At 38.9% G+C, this 16,122-nt stretch overlaps 5 protein-coding genes across 5 annotated transcripts; 4 read left to right on the top strand and 1 right to left on the bottom strand.

The window, feature by feature from the left end:
* Positions 1-538: 538 nt before the first annotated feature.
* LOC9305667 (fimbrin-1) lies at positions 539-5,036 on the top strand. The gene is made up of 15 exons (XM_002869550.2): positions 539-744; positions 968-1,232; positions 1,314-1,484; positions 1,591-1,829; positions 1,927-2,098; positions 2,243-2,281; positions 2,369-2,437; positions 2,525-2,641; positions 2,925-3,136; positions 3,415-3,567; positions 3,709-3,908; positions 4,003-4,160; positions 4,259-4,355; positions 4,446-4,537; positions 4,630-5,036. Exons 2-15 carry the CDS (start codon positions 1,146-1,148, stop codon positions 4,894-4,896), a joined length of 2,073 nt encoding a protein of 690 aa, XP_002869596.1. The 5' UTR covers positions 539-744; positions 968-1,145; the 3' UTR covers positions 4,897-5,036.
* Positions 5,037-5,552: 516 nt separating this feature from the next.
* Positions 5,553-9,630, top strand: LOC9305666 (DNA topoisomerase 1 alpha). The gene is made up of 14 exons (XM_002869549.2): positions 5,553-6,702; positions 6,832-7,002; positions 7,153-7,233; positions 7,312-7,371; positions 7,472-7,566; positions 7,648-7,804; positions 7,898-8,023; positions 8,110-8,190; positions 8,303-8,393; positions 8,488-8,621; positions 8,706-8,864; positions 8,946-9,049; positions 9,141-9,309; positions 9,415-9,630. The coding sequence occupies exons 1-14, from the start codon at positions 5,842-5,844 to the stop codon at positions 9,481-9,483; spliced, it is 2,358 nt and encodes a 785-aa protein (XP_002869595.1). The 5' UTR covers positions 5,553-5,841; the 3' UTR covers positions 9,484-9,630.
* A 1,155-nt stretch (positions 9,631-10,785) lies between these two features.
* Positions 10,786-12,348, top strand: LOC9303618 (V-type proton ATPase subunit e2). Its single transcript, XM_002869548.2, has 4 exons — positions 10,786-10,902; positions 10,984-11,111; positions 11,536-11,583; positions 11,998-12,348. Exons 2-4 carry the CDS (start codon positions 11,014-11,016, stop codon positions 12,062-12,064), a joined length of 213 nt encoding a protein of 70 aa, XP_002869594.1. The 5' UTR covers positions 10,786-10,902; positions 10,984-11,013; the 3' UTR covers positions 12,065-12,348.
* Positions 12,349-12,506: 158 nt separating this feature from the next.
* Positions 12,507-14,961, bottom strand: LOC9305665 (serine/threonine-protein phosphatase PP-X isozyme 1). The gene is made up of 8 exons (XM_002867499.2): positions 14,521-14,961; positions 13,995-14,147; positions 13,821-13,883; positions 13,660-13,745; positions 13,485-13,560; positions 13,133-13,401; positions 12,958-13,036; positions 12,507-12,876 (listed from the first exon to the last, which is right to left on the bottom strand). Exons 1-8 carry the CDS (start codon positions 14,659-14,661, stop codon positions 12,826-12,828), a joined length of 918 nt encoding a protein of 305 aa, XP_002867545.1. The 5' UTR covers positions 14,662-14,961; the 3' UTR covers positions 12,507-12,825.
* LOC9303617 lies at positions 14,938-15,911 on the top strand. The gene has a single exon (XM_021018050.1). The coding sequence runs from the start codon at positions 15,082-15,084 to the stop codon at positions 15,775-15,777; it is 696 nt and encodes a 231-aa protein (XP_020873709.1). The 5' UTR covers positions 14,938-15,081; the 3' UTR covers positions 15,778-15,911.
* Positions 15,912-16,122: the final 211 nt, after the last annotated feature.

Below are 16,122 nucleotides of genomic sequence, written 5' to 3'. Positions count from 1 at the left end.
ACTCGTTTCACGAATCACGAGTTACATTAATATATTTCTAATCGAAGGAAAAGGAACGAAACAACCCTCTACGCAACGTAACAATGCCTCTTAACCCACAAACTTAGTCTTTGCTTAGGTAGCTTAGCTAAGACAAATGCATCCTCTTCTTTTTTTTTTTTTTTTTTTTCTTTCTTTCCTTTAGATGCATCCTTTTAGTTCTAAGGTTCCGCAAATCTTGTCACAATTTGGTTCACGCATATGGAAACTCATACGGCTAAAAATATGTTTGCATTGAAGATGATCCAATATAGTGTTATTAAACGCATACGGCTGAAAATATGACATGTCAAGAGAAGTGACACGTAGACAAGTCGTTACGCCGTGAGGTCAGCGTCCTTTGTCGACGTGGACACACTGCACCTCCACGTGTATCCATCGCAAAGCGAGTTTGCTATACTCGCGCGCGTGACTTTGATCCATCAAAATCAAGCATTCAATGCCAGTGAGCCTTTTTTTTTCCCGCACGAAAACATTTACTTTTTTTTTTTTTCCCTCCTCCTACGTTTCTCTCTACACGGCTTTCTTAATTTGCTCACACGAAGCAGATAAATCGTCTCTCTATCTCTCTCTATCTATTTGCAACATCTTCTTCGTCTCATTGGTATTGATTGATTCACGTGACTTTGCACATTGCGGTTTAGTTCTTCCGTCTTGAACATTCCACATGTTGTAGTCTTCAACGCCGAATTTCCTTCACCCGAGGTTAGAGACTTGCGGATTTTCTGTACATTGGGATTGTTTTCGATGTTTCGAGATTAGTGTTGGATAATAGTTTGCGTGATGGAATCGTATATGTTCTTATTATCTTTCTTGATTTGGTCGGTTACCTCAGTTTTGTCCTGTTGTGATATGAATCAATCTCTTGCTATATTAAGGACAAATCGTCAAATCGGTGATATTTTGTTTCTTTTTTTCTCGGCCACAGATTAAAATCGTCAAATTACCTGAGCTTCGATGCCTGGAGCTTAGAGTGAATCCTTTTCCTGGGAGAATCGAACGGAGGCTTTCTATATTCGTGGGTTTTAGGAGATTCTGGGTTTTGGCGTGATTTTGTGGGGAAAGATTGAAACTTTCTTTCCCTGTGAATGGTAAAACAGTGAGAGATGTCTGGTTTCGTGGGTGTTGTCGTTTCGGATCCATGGCTACAGAGCCAGTTCACTCAAGTCGAACTTCGGACTCTCAATTCCAAGGTTTCTTCTTTTTCACTGTTCGTCCTTTATATATACATGTCTTGTATGCAATGGATGAAACTCGTTTGATTTGTGGTGTAGTATGTGTCGATGAAGAATCAGAGTGGAAAGATCACTATTGAATATCTCCCTCCTCTATTGGCAAAGCTCAAGGCACTTAGTGCAACATTTAAGGAGGATGAAATCAAGGGGATACTAGGGGAATTGGGTTCTGATACAAGCACTGATGTGAGTTTTGAAGAGTTTCTCAAGGTATGTGGAGCTTCTACGTTTCATTGGTGAATCGAGTTTTGGACTGAGTATGAATATGATACATATATATATATTGTGGTTTTTTTGGACTGATCCTTATGTGCAGATATATCTCAACTTACTAAGTAAAGCAGCTGAGAAATCTGGTGGTCATAAGAACTCATCCTCGTTTCTTAAATCTTGTACAACGACACTTCTTCACACTATATATCAGTCGGAGAAGGGTTCTTTTGTTCAGCACATCAATAGATATCTTAAGGATGACCCCTTTTTGAAGCAGTTCCTTCCTCTTGACCCTCATTCTAATGAATTGTATGAACTTGTGAAAGATGGTGTACTTCTTTGGTAAGGTGCACATTAATATGTGTTGAGTCCATCTTGACACTCAATGCATCTGAGTTCTGCCTTTCACGTTTTTCTCTCCCTTTCTTTTTCGGCGTAGTAAGCTTATAAATGTAGCAGTTCCTGGGACAATAGATGAACGAGCGATCAACACGAAGAGGGTACTTAATCCGTGGGAGAGAAATGAGAATCACACGCTTTGTCTAAACTCTGCTAAAGCTGTTGGATGCTCTGTTGTTAATATTGGCACACAGGACCTGGCCGAAGGACGGGTATGTTTTGTCGTGCTTAGTATTCAGTGTACATTTGAACAAATTTCGACACACATCAATAAGTGTAATTTATGTTTTTACTGGCCTAATGGCTGAGATGAATGTGCACCGTTCTGACCAGGGAGCTTTTATGATCTTTTGCAGCCTCACCTGGTGCTTGGATTGATTTCACAACTGATAAAGGTCCGCACACATCTACTTGTCCGATCTGTATATCTTAGTTTTCATTTTTGGGCTCGAGTATTAACTAAATAATGCTGGTAACTGCAGATTCAACTACTAGCTGATCTCAATTTAAAGAAGACGCCTCAGCTTGTTGAGTTGGTTGAGGACAGCGATGTAAGTGATCTTATATCAATCACATTTTCAGCCATGTATATGTGTCTTGTAAAATAATAAGTGATAACAAGTTTCTCTCTGTTGCAGGATGTCGAGGAGTTGCTGAGATTACCCCCTGAGAAAGTCTTACTGAAATGGATGAACTTCCATCTTAAGAAAGGGGGTTACAAGAAAACTGTCTCGAACTTTTCCGCAGATTTGAAGGTATTTGGCTTCTCAAAGTACAACTTGGATGAAACCTCTCTTCTCTGCTTATCCAAATCTTTAGTTAGGCGATCCTCAATTCAAGATAGTACTTACGTGCTACTGTTCCTTTCAACATGCAGAAGCAATATCTATTCTTGAATAAGAGAAATAATATGAACTATATAAGCCATAAAAGAAACAGAAATTTTATTCTTACTCAAGGTTTTCGTTATTTCACGAATGCAATTTGTTCCTCATTAAGTTTTCTCTATGATAAAGCGTGTTGCTGGTAAATCTGCAGGATGCACAAGCCTATGCCTTGCTGCTCAATGTTCTGGCACCTGAACACTGTGACCCGGCTACACTAGATGCAAAGGATCCTCTTGAAAGGGCTGAACTGGTTCTCAGTCATGCAGAGAGAATGAACTGCAAGCGATACTTGACTGCAGAAGAGATCGTTGAAGGATCTCCAACTTTGAATCTTGCCTTTGTGGCACAAATATTCCATGAAAGGTTTGTATCGTGATACACTTTCATCTCTCAAAAAATTTGTAGATGATGGCTTGTCCTGTTTGATTAGGCTGGTGATGGTTTAATCAAAGAACAAACTTTTGAATGTTACAGAAAAAAGAATGGGGAAATAGTTTTCAACTTTTCATACAATGCTATTACCAATGACGCATAAGCTTCTTACCTGAAATCCCTTTACCTGGAGATTTTTCCACTTAAGATGTTAATTGTTTTGTTTTCTATGCAGCCGATTTTACTCTAGCTGTCTGTACCTCTTGCAGGAATGGTCTAAATACCGATGGTAAGTATTCATTTGCGGAGATGATGACCGAAGATGTACAGACTTGTAGAGAGGAACGATGCTACCGGCTATGGATCAACAGCCTCGGGATTGGCAGTTATGTCAATAATGTATTTGAAGATGTTAGAAATGGGTAAGCTATATTTTTAGCTTATAGTAAAGCAAGCAACTAGTAGAAATTGTACCTGCAGTTGATGATGTTGCATTTGGAAAATACTGAAAACGCTCTTTGGTCCTGAAGCCTTTTGCTGGTTCTATTTACTATTTTATGCAGATGGATTCTTCTTGAAGTTCTTGACAAGATCTCTCCCGGTTCAGTCAACTGGAAGCATGCTTCCAAACCGCCTATTAAGATGCCGTTTAGAAAAGTAGAGAACTGCAATCAAGTCGTAAAGATCGGGAAACAGCTAAAATTCTCACTTGTGAATGTAGCTGGAAATGACATAGTTCAAGGGAATAAGAAACTCATTCTTGGTAATCATTACCCGAGAGCTCATGTTTCAGTTTTCTTAGCTTGATGCAAGAAGATGATCGCCTTACAAACTAGAGATATGGTTGTCTATCTCAGGTCTCTTATGGCAGTTGATGAGATTCCATATGCTCCAACTTCTCAAGAGTCTCCGATCTCGGACACAAGGTAAAGAGATGACTGATGCGGATATCCTCAGCTGGGCCAACAGGAAAGTACGAACCATGGGGCGAAAATTCCAAATCGAGAGTTTCAAGGTTTCTTTCTTTACAATTACTTCAAACACTTACCACAATACTATTTATAAAATATGTCCACCCATCACCTTCTAGTGAATCAAATTAAAATTCTCCAGGACAAGAGTCTATCGAGCGGGCTATTCTTCCTCAACCTTTTATGGGCGGTTGAGCCCAGAGTTGTAAACTGGAATCTTGTCACCAAGGGTGAAACAGGTTCACTACTCTTTTTACTAGGGTCTAGTTACTTTCTCTGTTCACCCGAATCAAAGCTTATTTGGCCTTTATGGTTATTGAAACATACAGATGATGAGAAAAGGTTGAATGCTACATACATAGTTAGCGTCGCAAGAAAGCTCGGTTGTTCGGTTTTCTTGTTGCCTGAAGATATTGTGGAGGTACGAACCAAGATCTATGATGTAATTATTCTCTGGTATATAGCCGAAACAGCAATTGTCTAGATGAGATGTGTTTTGGGATGTTGTGACAGGTGAATCAGAAGATGATCCTAATCTTAACGGCAAGTATAATGTACTGGAGTCTTCAGAGACATTCACCAGAGATTTCAGATTCGTCGTCAACTCAGAGCACCACAACGACGTGCACCAGCACAGCCGCGTCCCCTGCCCCATCAGTCACAGAAGAGGAGGAAGTCTCCTCATTGAGGAGTGAAGTCTCGAGCTTGGCCGTTGATGATAACGATGCAGATGCGGTTTCAGACATCACCACTATCTCAGAGGAAGCATCCATCGAATAGAGAGAGCGAGATATATCATACATATACATCTCTTGGTAGAGCAAAGTAGCTTTTGTAATAGTGACTTCTCTGTAATCTGTATTTGTGGATATTTGTGTTTGTTCCCTTTACAAATAAAATAAAACATTTTGACCCCAAAACGATGAAGGCGCATGAAGCCAATCTTTATTTTTTCAAGTATTTCGAAGATTTATTTAACCTTGTGTAATTAAGAAATATGTACATCAACTGAAATAGGTCGGTTAGGTTAAAAGCGCGCGAGTTGATACGACGTCGTGGAGAGTTGAAACCGCCAATAGATAAAAGCCTCTTTACGAGAGAGAGTCTCTCCATGCCTTAGGCTCTCAGCGTTATTCGGCATTGGAAGCGAAGGAGAGACCAACAAAACTTACAAGGAGAGAAGAAAGAGAGACAAGGAGGTAGGTTAATCGAAAAAATTTTCGTTTCTTGAGTAATCTTTGAATTCTACAAATCCAATTTGATTTGATTCAGCACAAATTTTCATCATTGTGGTGTTTTAACACAAAATAGGGGTTTTCATGTATGAATTTGGGGTTTTTAAAAAAAATTCTATTGCACACTAATATCAAATTTCCATGCCTGATGTAGTAAATTATTTATAGAGAAGTCTCTGTTTAGATATTTTTTTCATGGAGGGACATAGAAGACGTAGGTGACACTCTTGTAGAATTATAAGTTACCTTGATGCGTACGGTTGCGTATTGGAATAATGCATAGTGATATATGAACACCTACGATGAAAATTGTTTGCTTTGGTCCCTTGTGGTTATGATTGGCTTTATTATTTTGAAGCTCTGTAGTCGTTGCTATAGTCAAAAATCTTGCTTTATTTGGAACCTCTGACATTTTCTATTTTTGTTTGTTTTGTCTATTTATCAGAAGTTAAGTTTGGTCGGAGTATTTGTTAACATAATATCTTCGGGTATGGCCACTGAGGCTGCACATGATGGGCATAGTGATGACGGTGATGATAAGCCTATAGTGTTCAAGAGAAGTGATAATGGAGATTCTGAGGATGTTAGACCTTTAAGCTCAATACTTTTCAGGAATTCCCCTTTGGATAGGCCAAGTGAAATTATTAAAGATGAGTCTGATGATGATGAAGCTCCAATATCGTCAAGGTTTCGAAAGAAGAATGGTAATGGGGTTTCAGGTAGCAAACAAGACTCTACTGATGAAAATAAATCTTTGGTTAATAAGTTGAAGAATGGCTCCACACTTGAGCATGAATGTTCCAAGGTATCTGGCAAGAGAATTCTGGAGAAGAGCAGTTCTGCAGATCAATCTTCTATGAAGAAGCTCAAGGTATCATCTTCATCTACGTCAGTTGCCATGAAACAAGATTCTTTGAAAAAACTAGGTGATAAGAGGAAGGTTGAAGTATCACCTAAAAAATTGTCAGTCAAAGAAGATGAAACTGAAGATGATGATGATGATGATGATGATGTTCCCATTGCCAAGAGAATCAAGTCAGAATCCTCCAAGTATAAAACACCCTCTGCAAAGCCTAAAGTGGTAAAACAGAGTTCTACTTCATCAGCTACGAAGTCCAAAGTGAAAAGAGTAGTTTCTCCTCCGTCCAAGACAAGGAGCAAAAAGTCCAAGAAAGTGATGAACGAATCTAAGTTTGCTAAGAGTTCAAAAACCTTACCTACTGGCGATGGTAAAAAGAAATGGACAACCTTGGTACACAATGGTGTCACTTTTCCACCTCCATATAAACCTCATGGGGTTCAGATTTTATATAAGGGGAATCCAGTCAACTTATCTCCTGACCAAGAAGAGGTTACCCCTCCATCCATGCCCTCAGTACTATTAGTCGATATCTAGAGTGTTTTCTTCTGTGATTTTTAAAAGATCTTCGAAGGGAGAATCTTCATTTTGTGCTTATGATTTGCTTCTTTTTACTTGTAGGTTGCAACGATGTTTGCTGTGATGAGAGAGACAGACTTTTATAATAAACCTCGATTTAGGGAAAATTTCTGGAATGATTGGCGAAAACTACTTGGCAAGAATCATGTGATACAGAAGCTGGATGATTGTGACTTTACACCAATATATGATTGGCATTTGGAAGAAAAGAAGGTAAAGTTCTTGCACTTAACAACCAATTCATATTGCTTTAGGATGATGATCTCAGTTTAACTTGTCTTGTTGTTTAGATAAATTCATCTTTCATCTACACTTTTTTCCATTCGAAAATTCTCAGTATATCATTTCTTTGATAATGTGCAGAAGAAAAAAGCTTCGCCAGAGAAAAACCCGAAACAGGGGGAGAAATATATGTGGGCTGTTGTGGACGGTGTCAAAGAGAAGGTAAGCTTCCTCATCGCATGTGTCCTCCATTTTTTTTGGGATAGGTTTAGTTACTGTGACATTTTTCTCTCTTTTCAGGTTGGGAATTTCAGTGTAGAACCTCCCGGGCTATTCCGAGGTCGAGGAGAACATCCCAAGGTTGCTATAGCTTTGTTTTTCGTCCATGCATGATAGTTCATTACCAAGTTGCATTTTGCTTTTGGTTTCTTCAACTAAAATGCAATTATTGTGTGTTCAGATAGGAAAATTGAAAAGGCGTATATATCCTAGTGACATCACTCTAAATATCGGGAAAGATGCTCCTATACCTGAATGTCCCATCCCTGGTGAAAGGTCGGTCATATTCTTCCATGGTTTTTTCTGAAAATGTTAATAGTATTATGCTAACAATGATAGATGCTACTAATTTTGCAGATGGAAAGAAGTAAAGCATGATAACACAGTCATCTGGCTAGCTATCTGGAAAGATCCTATTCACCCGGGACGCTACAAGTATGTTTCTCTGTCAGCTAGCAGTTCACAGAAAGGTCAAAGCGACAAGAAGAAGTATGAGAAAGCCAGGAATCTTAAGGTATTAATAAGTCAGGTTTCTTTTTGAAGGAAGTTTGTGGTTTAGTTTATCACACTTTCCTTTCTTCGCTACACATTTTTGTTTTGAATTCAGGACCACATAGAAAATATAAGAGCAACGTACACCAAGAATTTTACTGCCAAGGATGTTTCAAATCGACAAATAGCTGTGGCTACCTATCTCATTGATAAATTGGCACTTAGAGCTGGAAATGAGAAGGTAATATGTAACATCTGATTTTTGCTAAGTGAATGATTACAAGTATGCATAAAGAGATTTTCATATGGTTTTTTGTTCTGGGGAAGGATGATGATGAGGCGGACACAGTTGGTTGCTGTACATTAAAAGTAGGAAATGTGGAGTGTGTTCCTCCAAATAAGCTAAAGGTATCATATGAATCCCTAAAAGTGCATATTATGTAATCTCCTCTTGATCTTGAGTCTTGACACATTTGTTAGTCTTACAAACTTTTACTTGTTTCTTCCAATATGTATTTAGTTTGACTTCCTTGGTAAAGATTCAATCCAATATGTGAATACCGTCGAAGTTGAACCTCTTGTTTACAAAGCCATTGCACAGTTCCGGGCTGGTGAGTTATGGACTTGATCTTTGAGTGTTACACAGTATTTGATCGTATCTCATGGTTTAACCAATGATTGGTTTCTTTTGTTTAATCACTTTAGGTAAATCAAATTCAGACGATCTTTTTGATGAGTTAGACACAAGCAAACTGAATGCTCATCTTAAGGAGCTTGTAACTGGCCTCACAGCTAAAGTATTCCGTACTTACAATGCATCCATCACGCTGGATGTAATGGTATGATCCAAAACCGATTGTCGAATCTACCTTAGTCTTGTGTTACAATTTTGACTGTTGTGTTCTATTTGGATGCTGTGACAGTTGAGGCAAGAAACCAGAGAGGGTGATGTTAAACAGAAAGTAGTAGTTTATCAGCAAGCAAACAAGGAGGTAGCGTTAATTTGTAATCACCAGCGTACCGTTTCAAAGTCTCACGGTGCACAAATCCAGAGATTGGCTGGAAAAATAGAAGAACTCAAGGTAAAAATCTGCCTACTGTACATAAGATCTGAAGACCAAAATATGATTTGATTTTCATCATCATTTGATTTTTTGACACAGGAGGGTCTTAAAGAACTCAAAAACAATTTGGAGAGGGCTAAAAAGGGAAAATCTCCATTGGAAGGTTCAGATGGAAAGAAAACAAGAAACATAACTCCAGAAGCGTAAAACATAAAACAAACCTTCTCTCACTTACACAGAGACTTGAAAACTAGATTAAACTGTTTTTAAAGTATGATGTAAAAATAAATGTAGGTGGGAGAAGAAGATAGCTCAACAGAAGATGAAGATAGAGAAGATGGAAGGAGACATGCAGACAAAGGAGGACTTGAAAACCGTGGCGCTGGGCACGTCTAAGATCAACTACATGGATCCTAGGATCACGGTCGCGTGGTGCAAACGCCATGAAGTACCCATTGAAAAGGTAGTTATACAAAACTTAAATAATAATGCATTGATCTAACAAGAAACAAAGAGAGACCTCTTATATATAAAGTTTTTTTTAATGGCTGGTTTTTCGTTAATATAGATATTCAACAAGTCTCTGCTGGAGAAATTTGCGTGGGCAATGGACGTAGAACCTCACTTCACATTCTAATATGCACTGCAGCAGCAGCAGCTGATGAGAATTTCTCAAACTGAGCAAGCAGGCTACACTATACGTTTATATAGTTAAAAATATATATATTTTAATTTCTTGAAATTTAGTCATTGGAAAAATGAAATTGAATAAACTCTTTTTGTTTGTATCTTTAGTTGAGATCATGTGTTTGTTTTTCTTATATAGTACAATCTTTCAATGTTTGCTTGAATTTGATTTAGTCTGTTTTATTGAAACAGAATCACAATCTTTACAAACACCAAAGACCAATTCAGATTTTATTCCATATATGTTTACATTTTACAAAAAGAAAATTATAAAAAAATTGGAACGATAGAAGAAAAAGAAAAAATCAAAGGAAGACCGCACCGTGTGGAAAATCTCAATAAGGTTGAAGTTGAAATAGAAGAAATAAGATTAAAGAGGAAACCAGAGGAGGATGATGTGAATTTATGGAGATGGAAAACAGGTTTTAAAAGGAAATTCTCTTCAAATGAGACTTGGAAACTCTTGAAAGTAGAGCAACCTATCTGCAGTTGGGCTAAGGGAGTTTGGTTCTCCGAAGCTACACCAAAATATGCCTTCATCACGTGGCTTGCAATGCATGACAGATTAACTACGGGGGTTCGTATGGGGAAGTGGAATGCACAAGTAGACGTCTCGTGTAAACTCTGCGATGAACCGGTAGAAACAAGAAACCACCTTTTCTTCCGGTGCAGCTATTCAAGACAGATTTGGGAGACATTGGCAAAGGGATTACTTCAAAACATATACACATTGGAGTGGGATCAACTCATGTTGCTCATTTCAAGTAACACGCTCAAACAGAAGGCACGTTTGCTTCTGCGATATGCCTTTCAAATCGCAGTCCACACCTTATGGAGAGAGAGGAACAATCGACGGCATGGAGAAGACCCTATCACAGCATCGATCTTTGGGAAAACCATCGACAAGAACATTCGCAACCGGATCACTCTTCTTCGAAAAACCGGAAACGCAAAGTATGAAGACCTTTTCACATTTTGGCTTTCCACTAAGTTTTAAATTGTAAACTCAATGTCAAAAACCTCAAAAAAAGATGCACTTGATGTAACACTGGTTTTTTTGGTGTAAATTTATTAAAAAAAAAAAAAAAAAAAAGATAAATCTTGCGCAAAAAATGACTTGCACAATAATTTTTCCAAATTTTGTTTCTTTAGCAGGAAAAAAGTTTTTATCAAATTTCAAATTGGAATCAACAAGATTTTAACGAAATTTGACATGAAGAAATTGGATAACTGATATTTAATAGAGATACAAAAGCCAAAAATGCCCCTGAGAAAATCTGGGGCCTTGTTGACAGAGATCACTTCGCACGAATACGATTAGCGACGATCCTCTATCATCCTCTTCCTCGAGGAGCTTCAATTCCAACCCGTGAGATCTCTGCAAAACAACTTGTCTCTCTTTCAATCGAAATCTCCCGATCGCTTTTGATTTCTGTAATTCTCGTCGCAGGATATATATATATCTCATTTGGGATCAGACATGGCTTTTCTTGTAACATCTCTAATATTCGCTGTCGTCGGCATCATTGCTTCAATCTGCACTAGAATCTGCTTCAACAAAGGCCCCTCCACCAATCTGTATGTTTACTTCATTCCTCTTTTGTTTAAGTCATCATTTTGCCGTAGGTATGTATGTGTTTGATCGATTGCTTCGTCGAGGTGAATGTGCAAAGGTTTGGTTCTCCGGCATCAATTGAGTAGCTCGAATTATCAATTTATCTTTTTACGCTTAGAATCGATAACTGGTAGACCAAATCTAATCTGCTGATTGACTTTTGAGGAATCTCCTAATTTTTTTCTGAATTTCCTTCCTGTGATAGTTTCTTCAATGAGAACAACTAGTGTCACGATTCTTACTCTTGTGCTGGAAAAAGTTTCTCTTATTATGATTGCCTTCTTTCTTATCTTTCATCCGGCTACTTCTTCTGTACTTCTTTGCTTGGACACACATTTGATAATTGGAGTAAATATCTCAAGTCTTTGTCTTGTTTCTATGAAACAGGCTACATCTTACCTTGGTCATCACCGCTACTGTCTGCTGTTGGATGATGTAAGTTTATGATTTGATGCACTATTTTTCCTTTACTTGCTAGCCACTGGTTTGCATTCACAACCATGGTTCCTTTGATTTGTATCCAACCCATTATTTGTTTATCCAACCCTCTCTTGTTTGATTGTTGCCTCACCTTCATCAACATTAACCATCAAACTATCAGGATAGAGATCCTTCTTGGCTTTACTACTTCCATTTTTCTTGTTGATAGAACAATGTAATATCTTGACAGTTCTAGGTGGATATCAGTCTTTTATCTGTTGAACTTATCTCAAGTCAATGAATTAGCATTCATGTTAACAGAAAGCTTCTAAAACATGAACATTATTGGCCTTCTACTAAACGCTGTGCAAATGTCCTTATATGCGATTAATTTATCTTTGCATCGTTTTTCTTTCTTCGCATTGGCAGGTGGGCAATTGTTTACATTGCGCAGATGAAGCCTCTCATTGTCCCTATCCTAAGCGAGGTAGAGTAGAAACTAATCTACTCAAACAAGAACCCATCCATGTTCTTAAACTAGGAAATCAATGCACAAATTTGAGTAAGAGCCCTGCTGCTCTTTCTGTATCCTCTTCAAACATATTTGTTTTCCCCTTTGTAATTCTTATCCCGGTGTGGAACAACCGAAACTCTTCCCCTCTTTACTGTTGACTCTTTTGTCTCTCATTCAATTCTTGAACAGTCTTCATATACTCAAAGACTAAACCAGAGAGTGAGTGTATTGTTGATGAAATAAACATTTGGTCAGAATATTCGCCATTTCCCATCTTCATCTTCTACCAAGGAATTTTGGGATTTTCTTATTGTTCTTGGCAAGTTTCTATCAAACGGCAATAGACCAACCATGAACCAATTCGATCTGACATGGCTGTCAAATTGTCCTAATGGTTCCCTGTGGAATTATACTGAAATAACTGTGAGCTCCAAAACTGTTTTGAGGTCTTATCTCCTAAGAAAGTACAAACTTGAATCAGGGCAAAATCACTCTTTAACTACCAATACACAAGCACTCTTTTGCCTACAATTACACCAAAACCGGAAACAACAATATCTTTTTTAGACAACCCCAGTTCGATCAGTCCCCGTGGCCTAGGTAGAAATCGCCTGAAACAACTGTATTGTATATTCTTCTGCACTGCGACCTAAACACTCAACAAATTGTAATTCTCTTCTCTTCAACGGAGTTGAATCGACGCTAGCTCTACTTTGGGAATAGGGTTTTCGAAGTTTTGTCCATTATAGGAAGTAATCAGGGGCAGGTTTTTTGGCAGGAGGCCCTCTCGAGTCCTGCATTTAGAATATGTCAGTCTACTGATCTGCTCCTCGGGAATCAGAACGGGAAGTAACATATAACTAAAAGGGTCATACCTGCTGGGCTGCATCGAACACACGGAATTCTTTATTTAGATTCTCGTCGAGCTCTAGAATCGAAGCCACATTACCGCATCTGGAGCATAAGTGAAATGGTAGTAAATGCAAAAATCAAGCTAAAAGAAAAGAAGATACATAGACCGAAACAGACGGCTCTGAGAATCTTATTTACCTGTAACAGTAATTCGGGGCTGACCACACTGTCACAATCTGGCTATCAAACATCCATTTGTAACCCTCCATAACTAGTTGATGGGCTCGGGCTATGTAGTCTATGTTGTTTGAGTGGTTAAAAGACGTGACAACACTGCCACCAAAAAGGAATCCGGCACCACGAGGGCTCAATCCCCAGCCATCAACAATATCTTCAGGATCAGACCATAGGAGGTCACACATGGCACCATCATGTGGTACTTCTTGCTTCCGGTCAATTGTCCTAATCTGCCATAAAGGTATGGTTCCGTCAGTCAGCTCATTCTAGTTGGAAACTTTTAATAATCAGTAGAGAGAGCTCTAATATCAACCTGATCAAGAGTCATAATAGCTGGAGAGAGACCACCATGAACACAGAATATCTTGTTCTCCACAACAGCTGAAAGACTTTTGTGCATATAACAAAGACAGAGTAAAGAGTCGGATCATTCCAAAGACAAGCCAAAAACTGAACATAGAGAAAGTGAAATGCTGCTTGGAGTGTACCTCATGTAGTCAAAAATGTCGGTGCAGTATCTCCAGACATTTGAAGAGCCATATTTACGCAAACACTCATCATAAAATCCATAAACCTACTAAAAGCAGACTGTATGAATAGTCTGAATATATATACACAAAAGCAAATTTTCAAATGAGACTGCCTTCACCTGTGTGATCTGCCTGCTTTCATGGTTTCCTCTGATGAGAGTTATGCGGTCTGGATATCTAACCTAAGAATATCAAAGCAATCTACATAAGTGATTCTAAGAACCCATTTAGCAGAAACGATTATGAAAAGTAACATAAACCACAACAAATTAAAACACAGTCCTGAGAGATACCTTGAGTGCGAGTAGAAGTAGAAATGTCTCAACTGAATAATATCCACGATCAACAAAGTCTCCCATAAACAAATAGTTGGTCTTAGGACAATCACCCCCAACTTTGAAAAGCTCCATCATGTCATAGAACTGCCCATGGATGTCACCACATAACTATCCCAATGGAAAAGAAAGACAAAATTCCAAGGATTAGCAATTCTTGCAAATCATAAGAACATCGATACTAGTATCTACTCTCACTTCTTAACGCTATAACTTCACTGCCCATGAAATCTTTAGACTTGTAACAATGGGAAGAAACAAAAACAAGTCGTTCACTGGATTTTCTACGAATGAATACCATTTGATAAAAGATCACGAATCAAAATTTCAAAGACCCGAAATCCCCACGCCTAATTTCTTCAAGTTTCTTGATTAATAAGCTCATAATTCTACTTTCAAGATAGAAGAAATCCAAATCTTTCTAGCTAGCTGGAGATGAATCCGAATCCCAGATCGAGAGAAGTAAGGTAAATCAAGAACTCACAGTGACAGGGGCGTCAACTCTTTGAACATTACTTTCTTCAACAAGAATTTCCATGGCTTTGAGGCAAAGAGCCTTCACCTCCGATTCGCTCAATGGTTCGCATCGCTTCAGCTGCTCTATCTGCCGATCTAGGTCTGACATTTTCACCTCTCCTCTCCTCTTCTTCCTCCTCCTATTCCTCTTCAGTCACCGGAAACGATCCTTAATCTGATGAATCAGAAGTAATCAACCAAAACTTCGCCAAAAAAATCTGAAAATTCTCTACTCTCGAATGTATTAAGTTCGTCGTCTTCTTCCCCAGGAGAGAGGTTAGCTCCTCTCCGCAGGAATGCTTTTTCCCTCCTTATGTTTTCGATTATATTCAAAATCGCCCCACTTCTTTTCTGAAATTACACATTCGCCCAGAATGTTATAACTTCACATAATGAGCCTACAATATAAGGCCCGGCCCACGTATACTGAAACGGCCATTTTTCGGAATTCCTCCACGGCGAGTACGTCCCACGCGCACCGCATCAGTGCAGAGAAGATAACGGCAATCGGAGTTTTTGATCGGCGACGATGGAGAGAAACGTCGAGAAGATGCTAAACAGAGTATCAGTCGTGTTCATAAGCATCGGAACAGTGTTAATGGTGATTATGATTCTCCAGACGCCGAAAACTTGTATTTCACCAGAAGCTCCATCGAAACCTCATACGCATTTTCCGAGATCCACCTGCGATTCATCGCCTCGTCAGCATCTTCCTCTCCCAAAGAAGAACGCTCGAATCTGGTCCTCTAAAGCTTGGAAATCGCGTCTCTCCTCCTTCTCAAATTACTTCCTCCGATTTCGCGATCTCGGATTCCTTCAAAAGCACACCAAAGCTCTCTGTCTCTCCGCCGGCGCAGGCCACGCTCCGATGGCGCTTTCTAATATCGGATTAGCTGACGTTACCGCCGTTGAATTGGTTGATTCGATTCCTCTTGTGAAAAGAGCTGATCCTCATAACCTTCCGTTTTTCGACGGTGTTTTTGATTTTGCCTTCACTGCACATCTAGCTGAAGCTCTGTTTCCGTGGCGGTTCGTGGAGGAAATGGAGAGGACTGTGCGACGCGGTGGGTTTTGTGTGGTTGCGGTTGATGAATGTGGTGGAGATGATGTTAGAGACATTGCTAGGCTTTTTCATAAATCGAAAGTCGTTGATGTTGCTAATGTAACCTTAGAAGGATCCAAAAGGACTAGTATACTATTCAAAGTTCAAGACTCTCCGACATGAGGTGTTTTAGTTTGTATTCTTCTCTTTTGATTGCGTTGGTTCATTGGTCCTTTCTGGATTCTCAGAAAACTGCTTCAATGTTCATAGAGTGGAGCTAAATTTGAGTTAATGAGATTTGTGTCTGTTGAATTTCACTTCCATGTTAGACAAACAGGAGTTTCAACAGATTATGTGGTAACATTGTTCAAAGACCATGACCATATTTGTTTTCGATGCTAAACCAATGTTTGTTGAGGGAAGCTGCAATGTTTGTTGCGAGTTCAAGATCCACAACAAAACCTTTCTACAGGTGAATATCTTCTTTTTGACGTTGGTCTCCTATCAAAAACAAAAGTATGAACTTTT

Source organism: Arabidopsis lyrata (genome assembly GCF_000004255.2).
Source record: "Arabidopsis lyrata subsp. lyrata unplaced genomic scaffold ARALYscaffold_7, whole genome shotgun sequence".
In the NCBI taxonomy this organism is placed as follows: Eukaryota; Viridiplantae; Streptophyta; class Magnoliopsida; order Brassicales; family Brassicaceae; genus Arabidopsis; species Arabidopsis lyrata.
The sequence above is the reverse complement of the archived record's forward strand: the minus strand, read 5'-3'. Positions and strand labels throughout refer to the sequence as shown.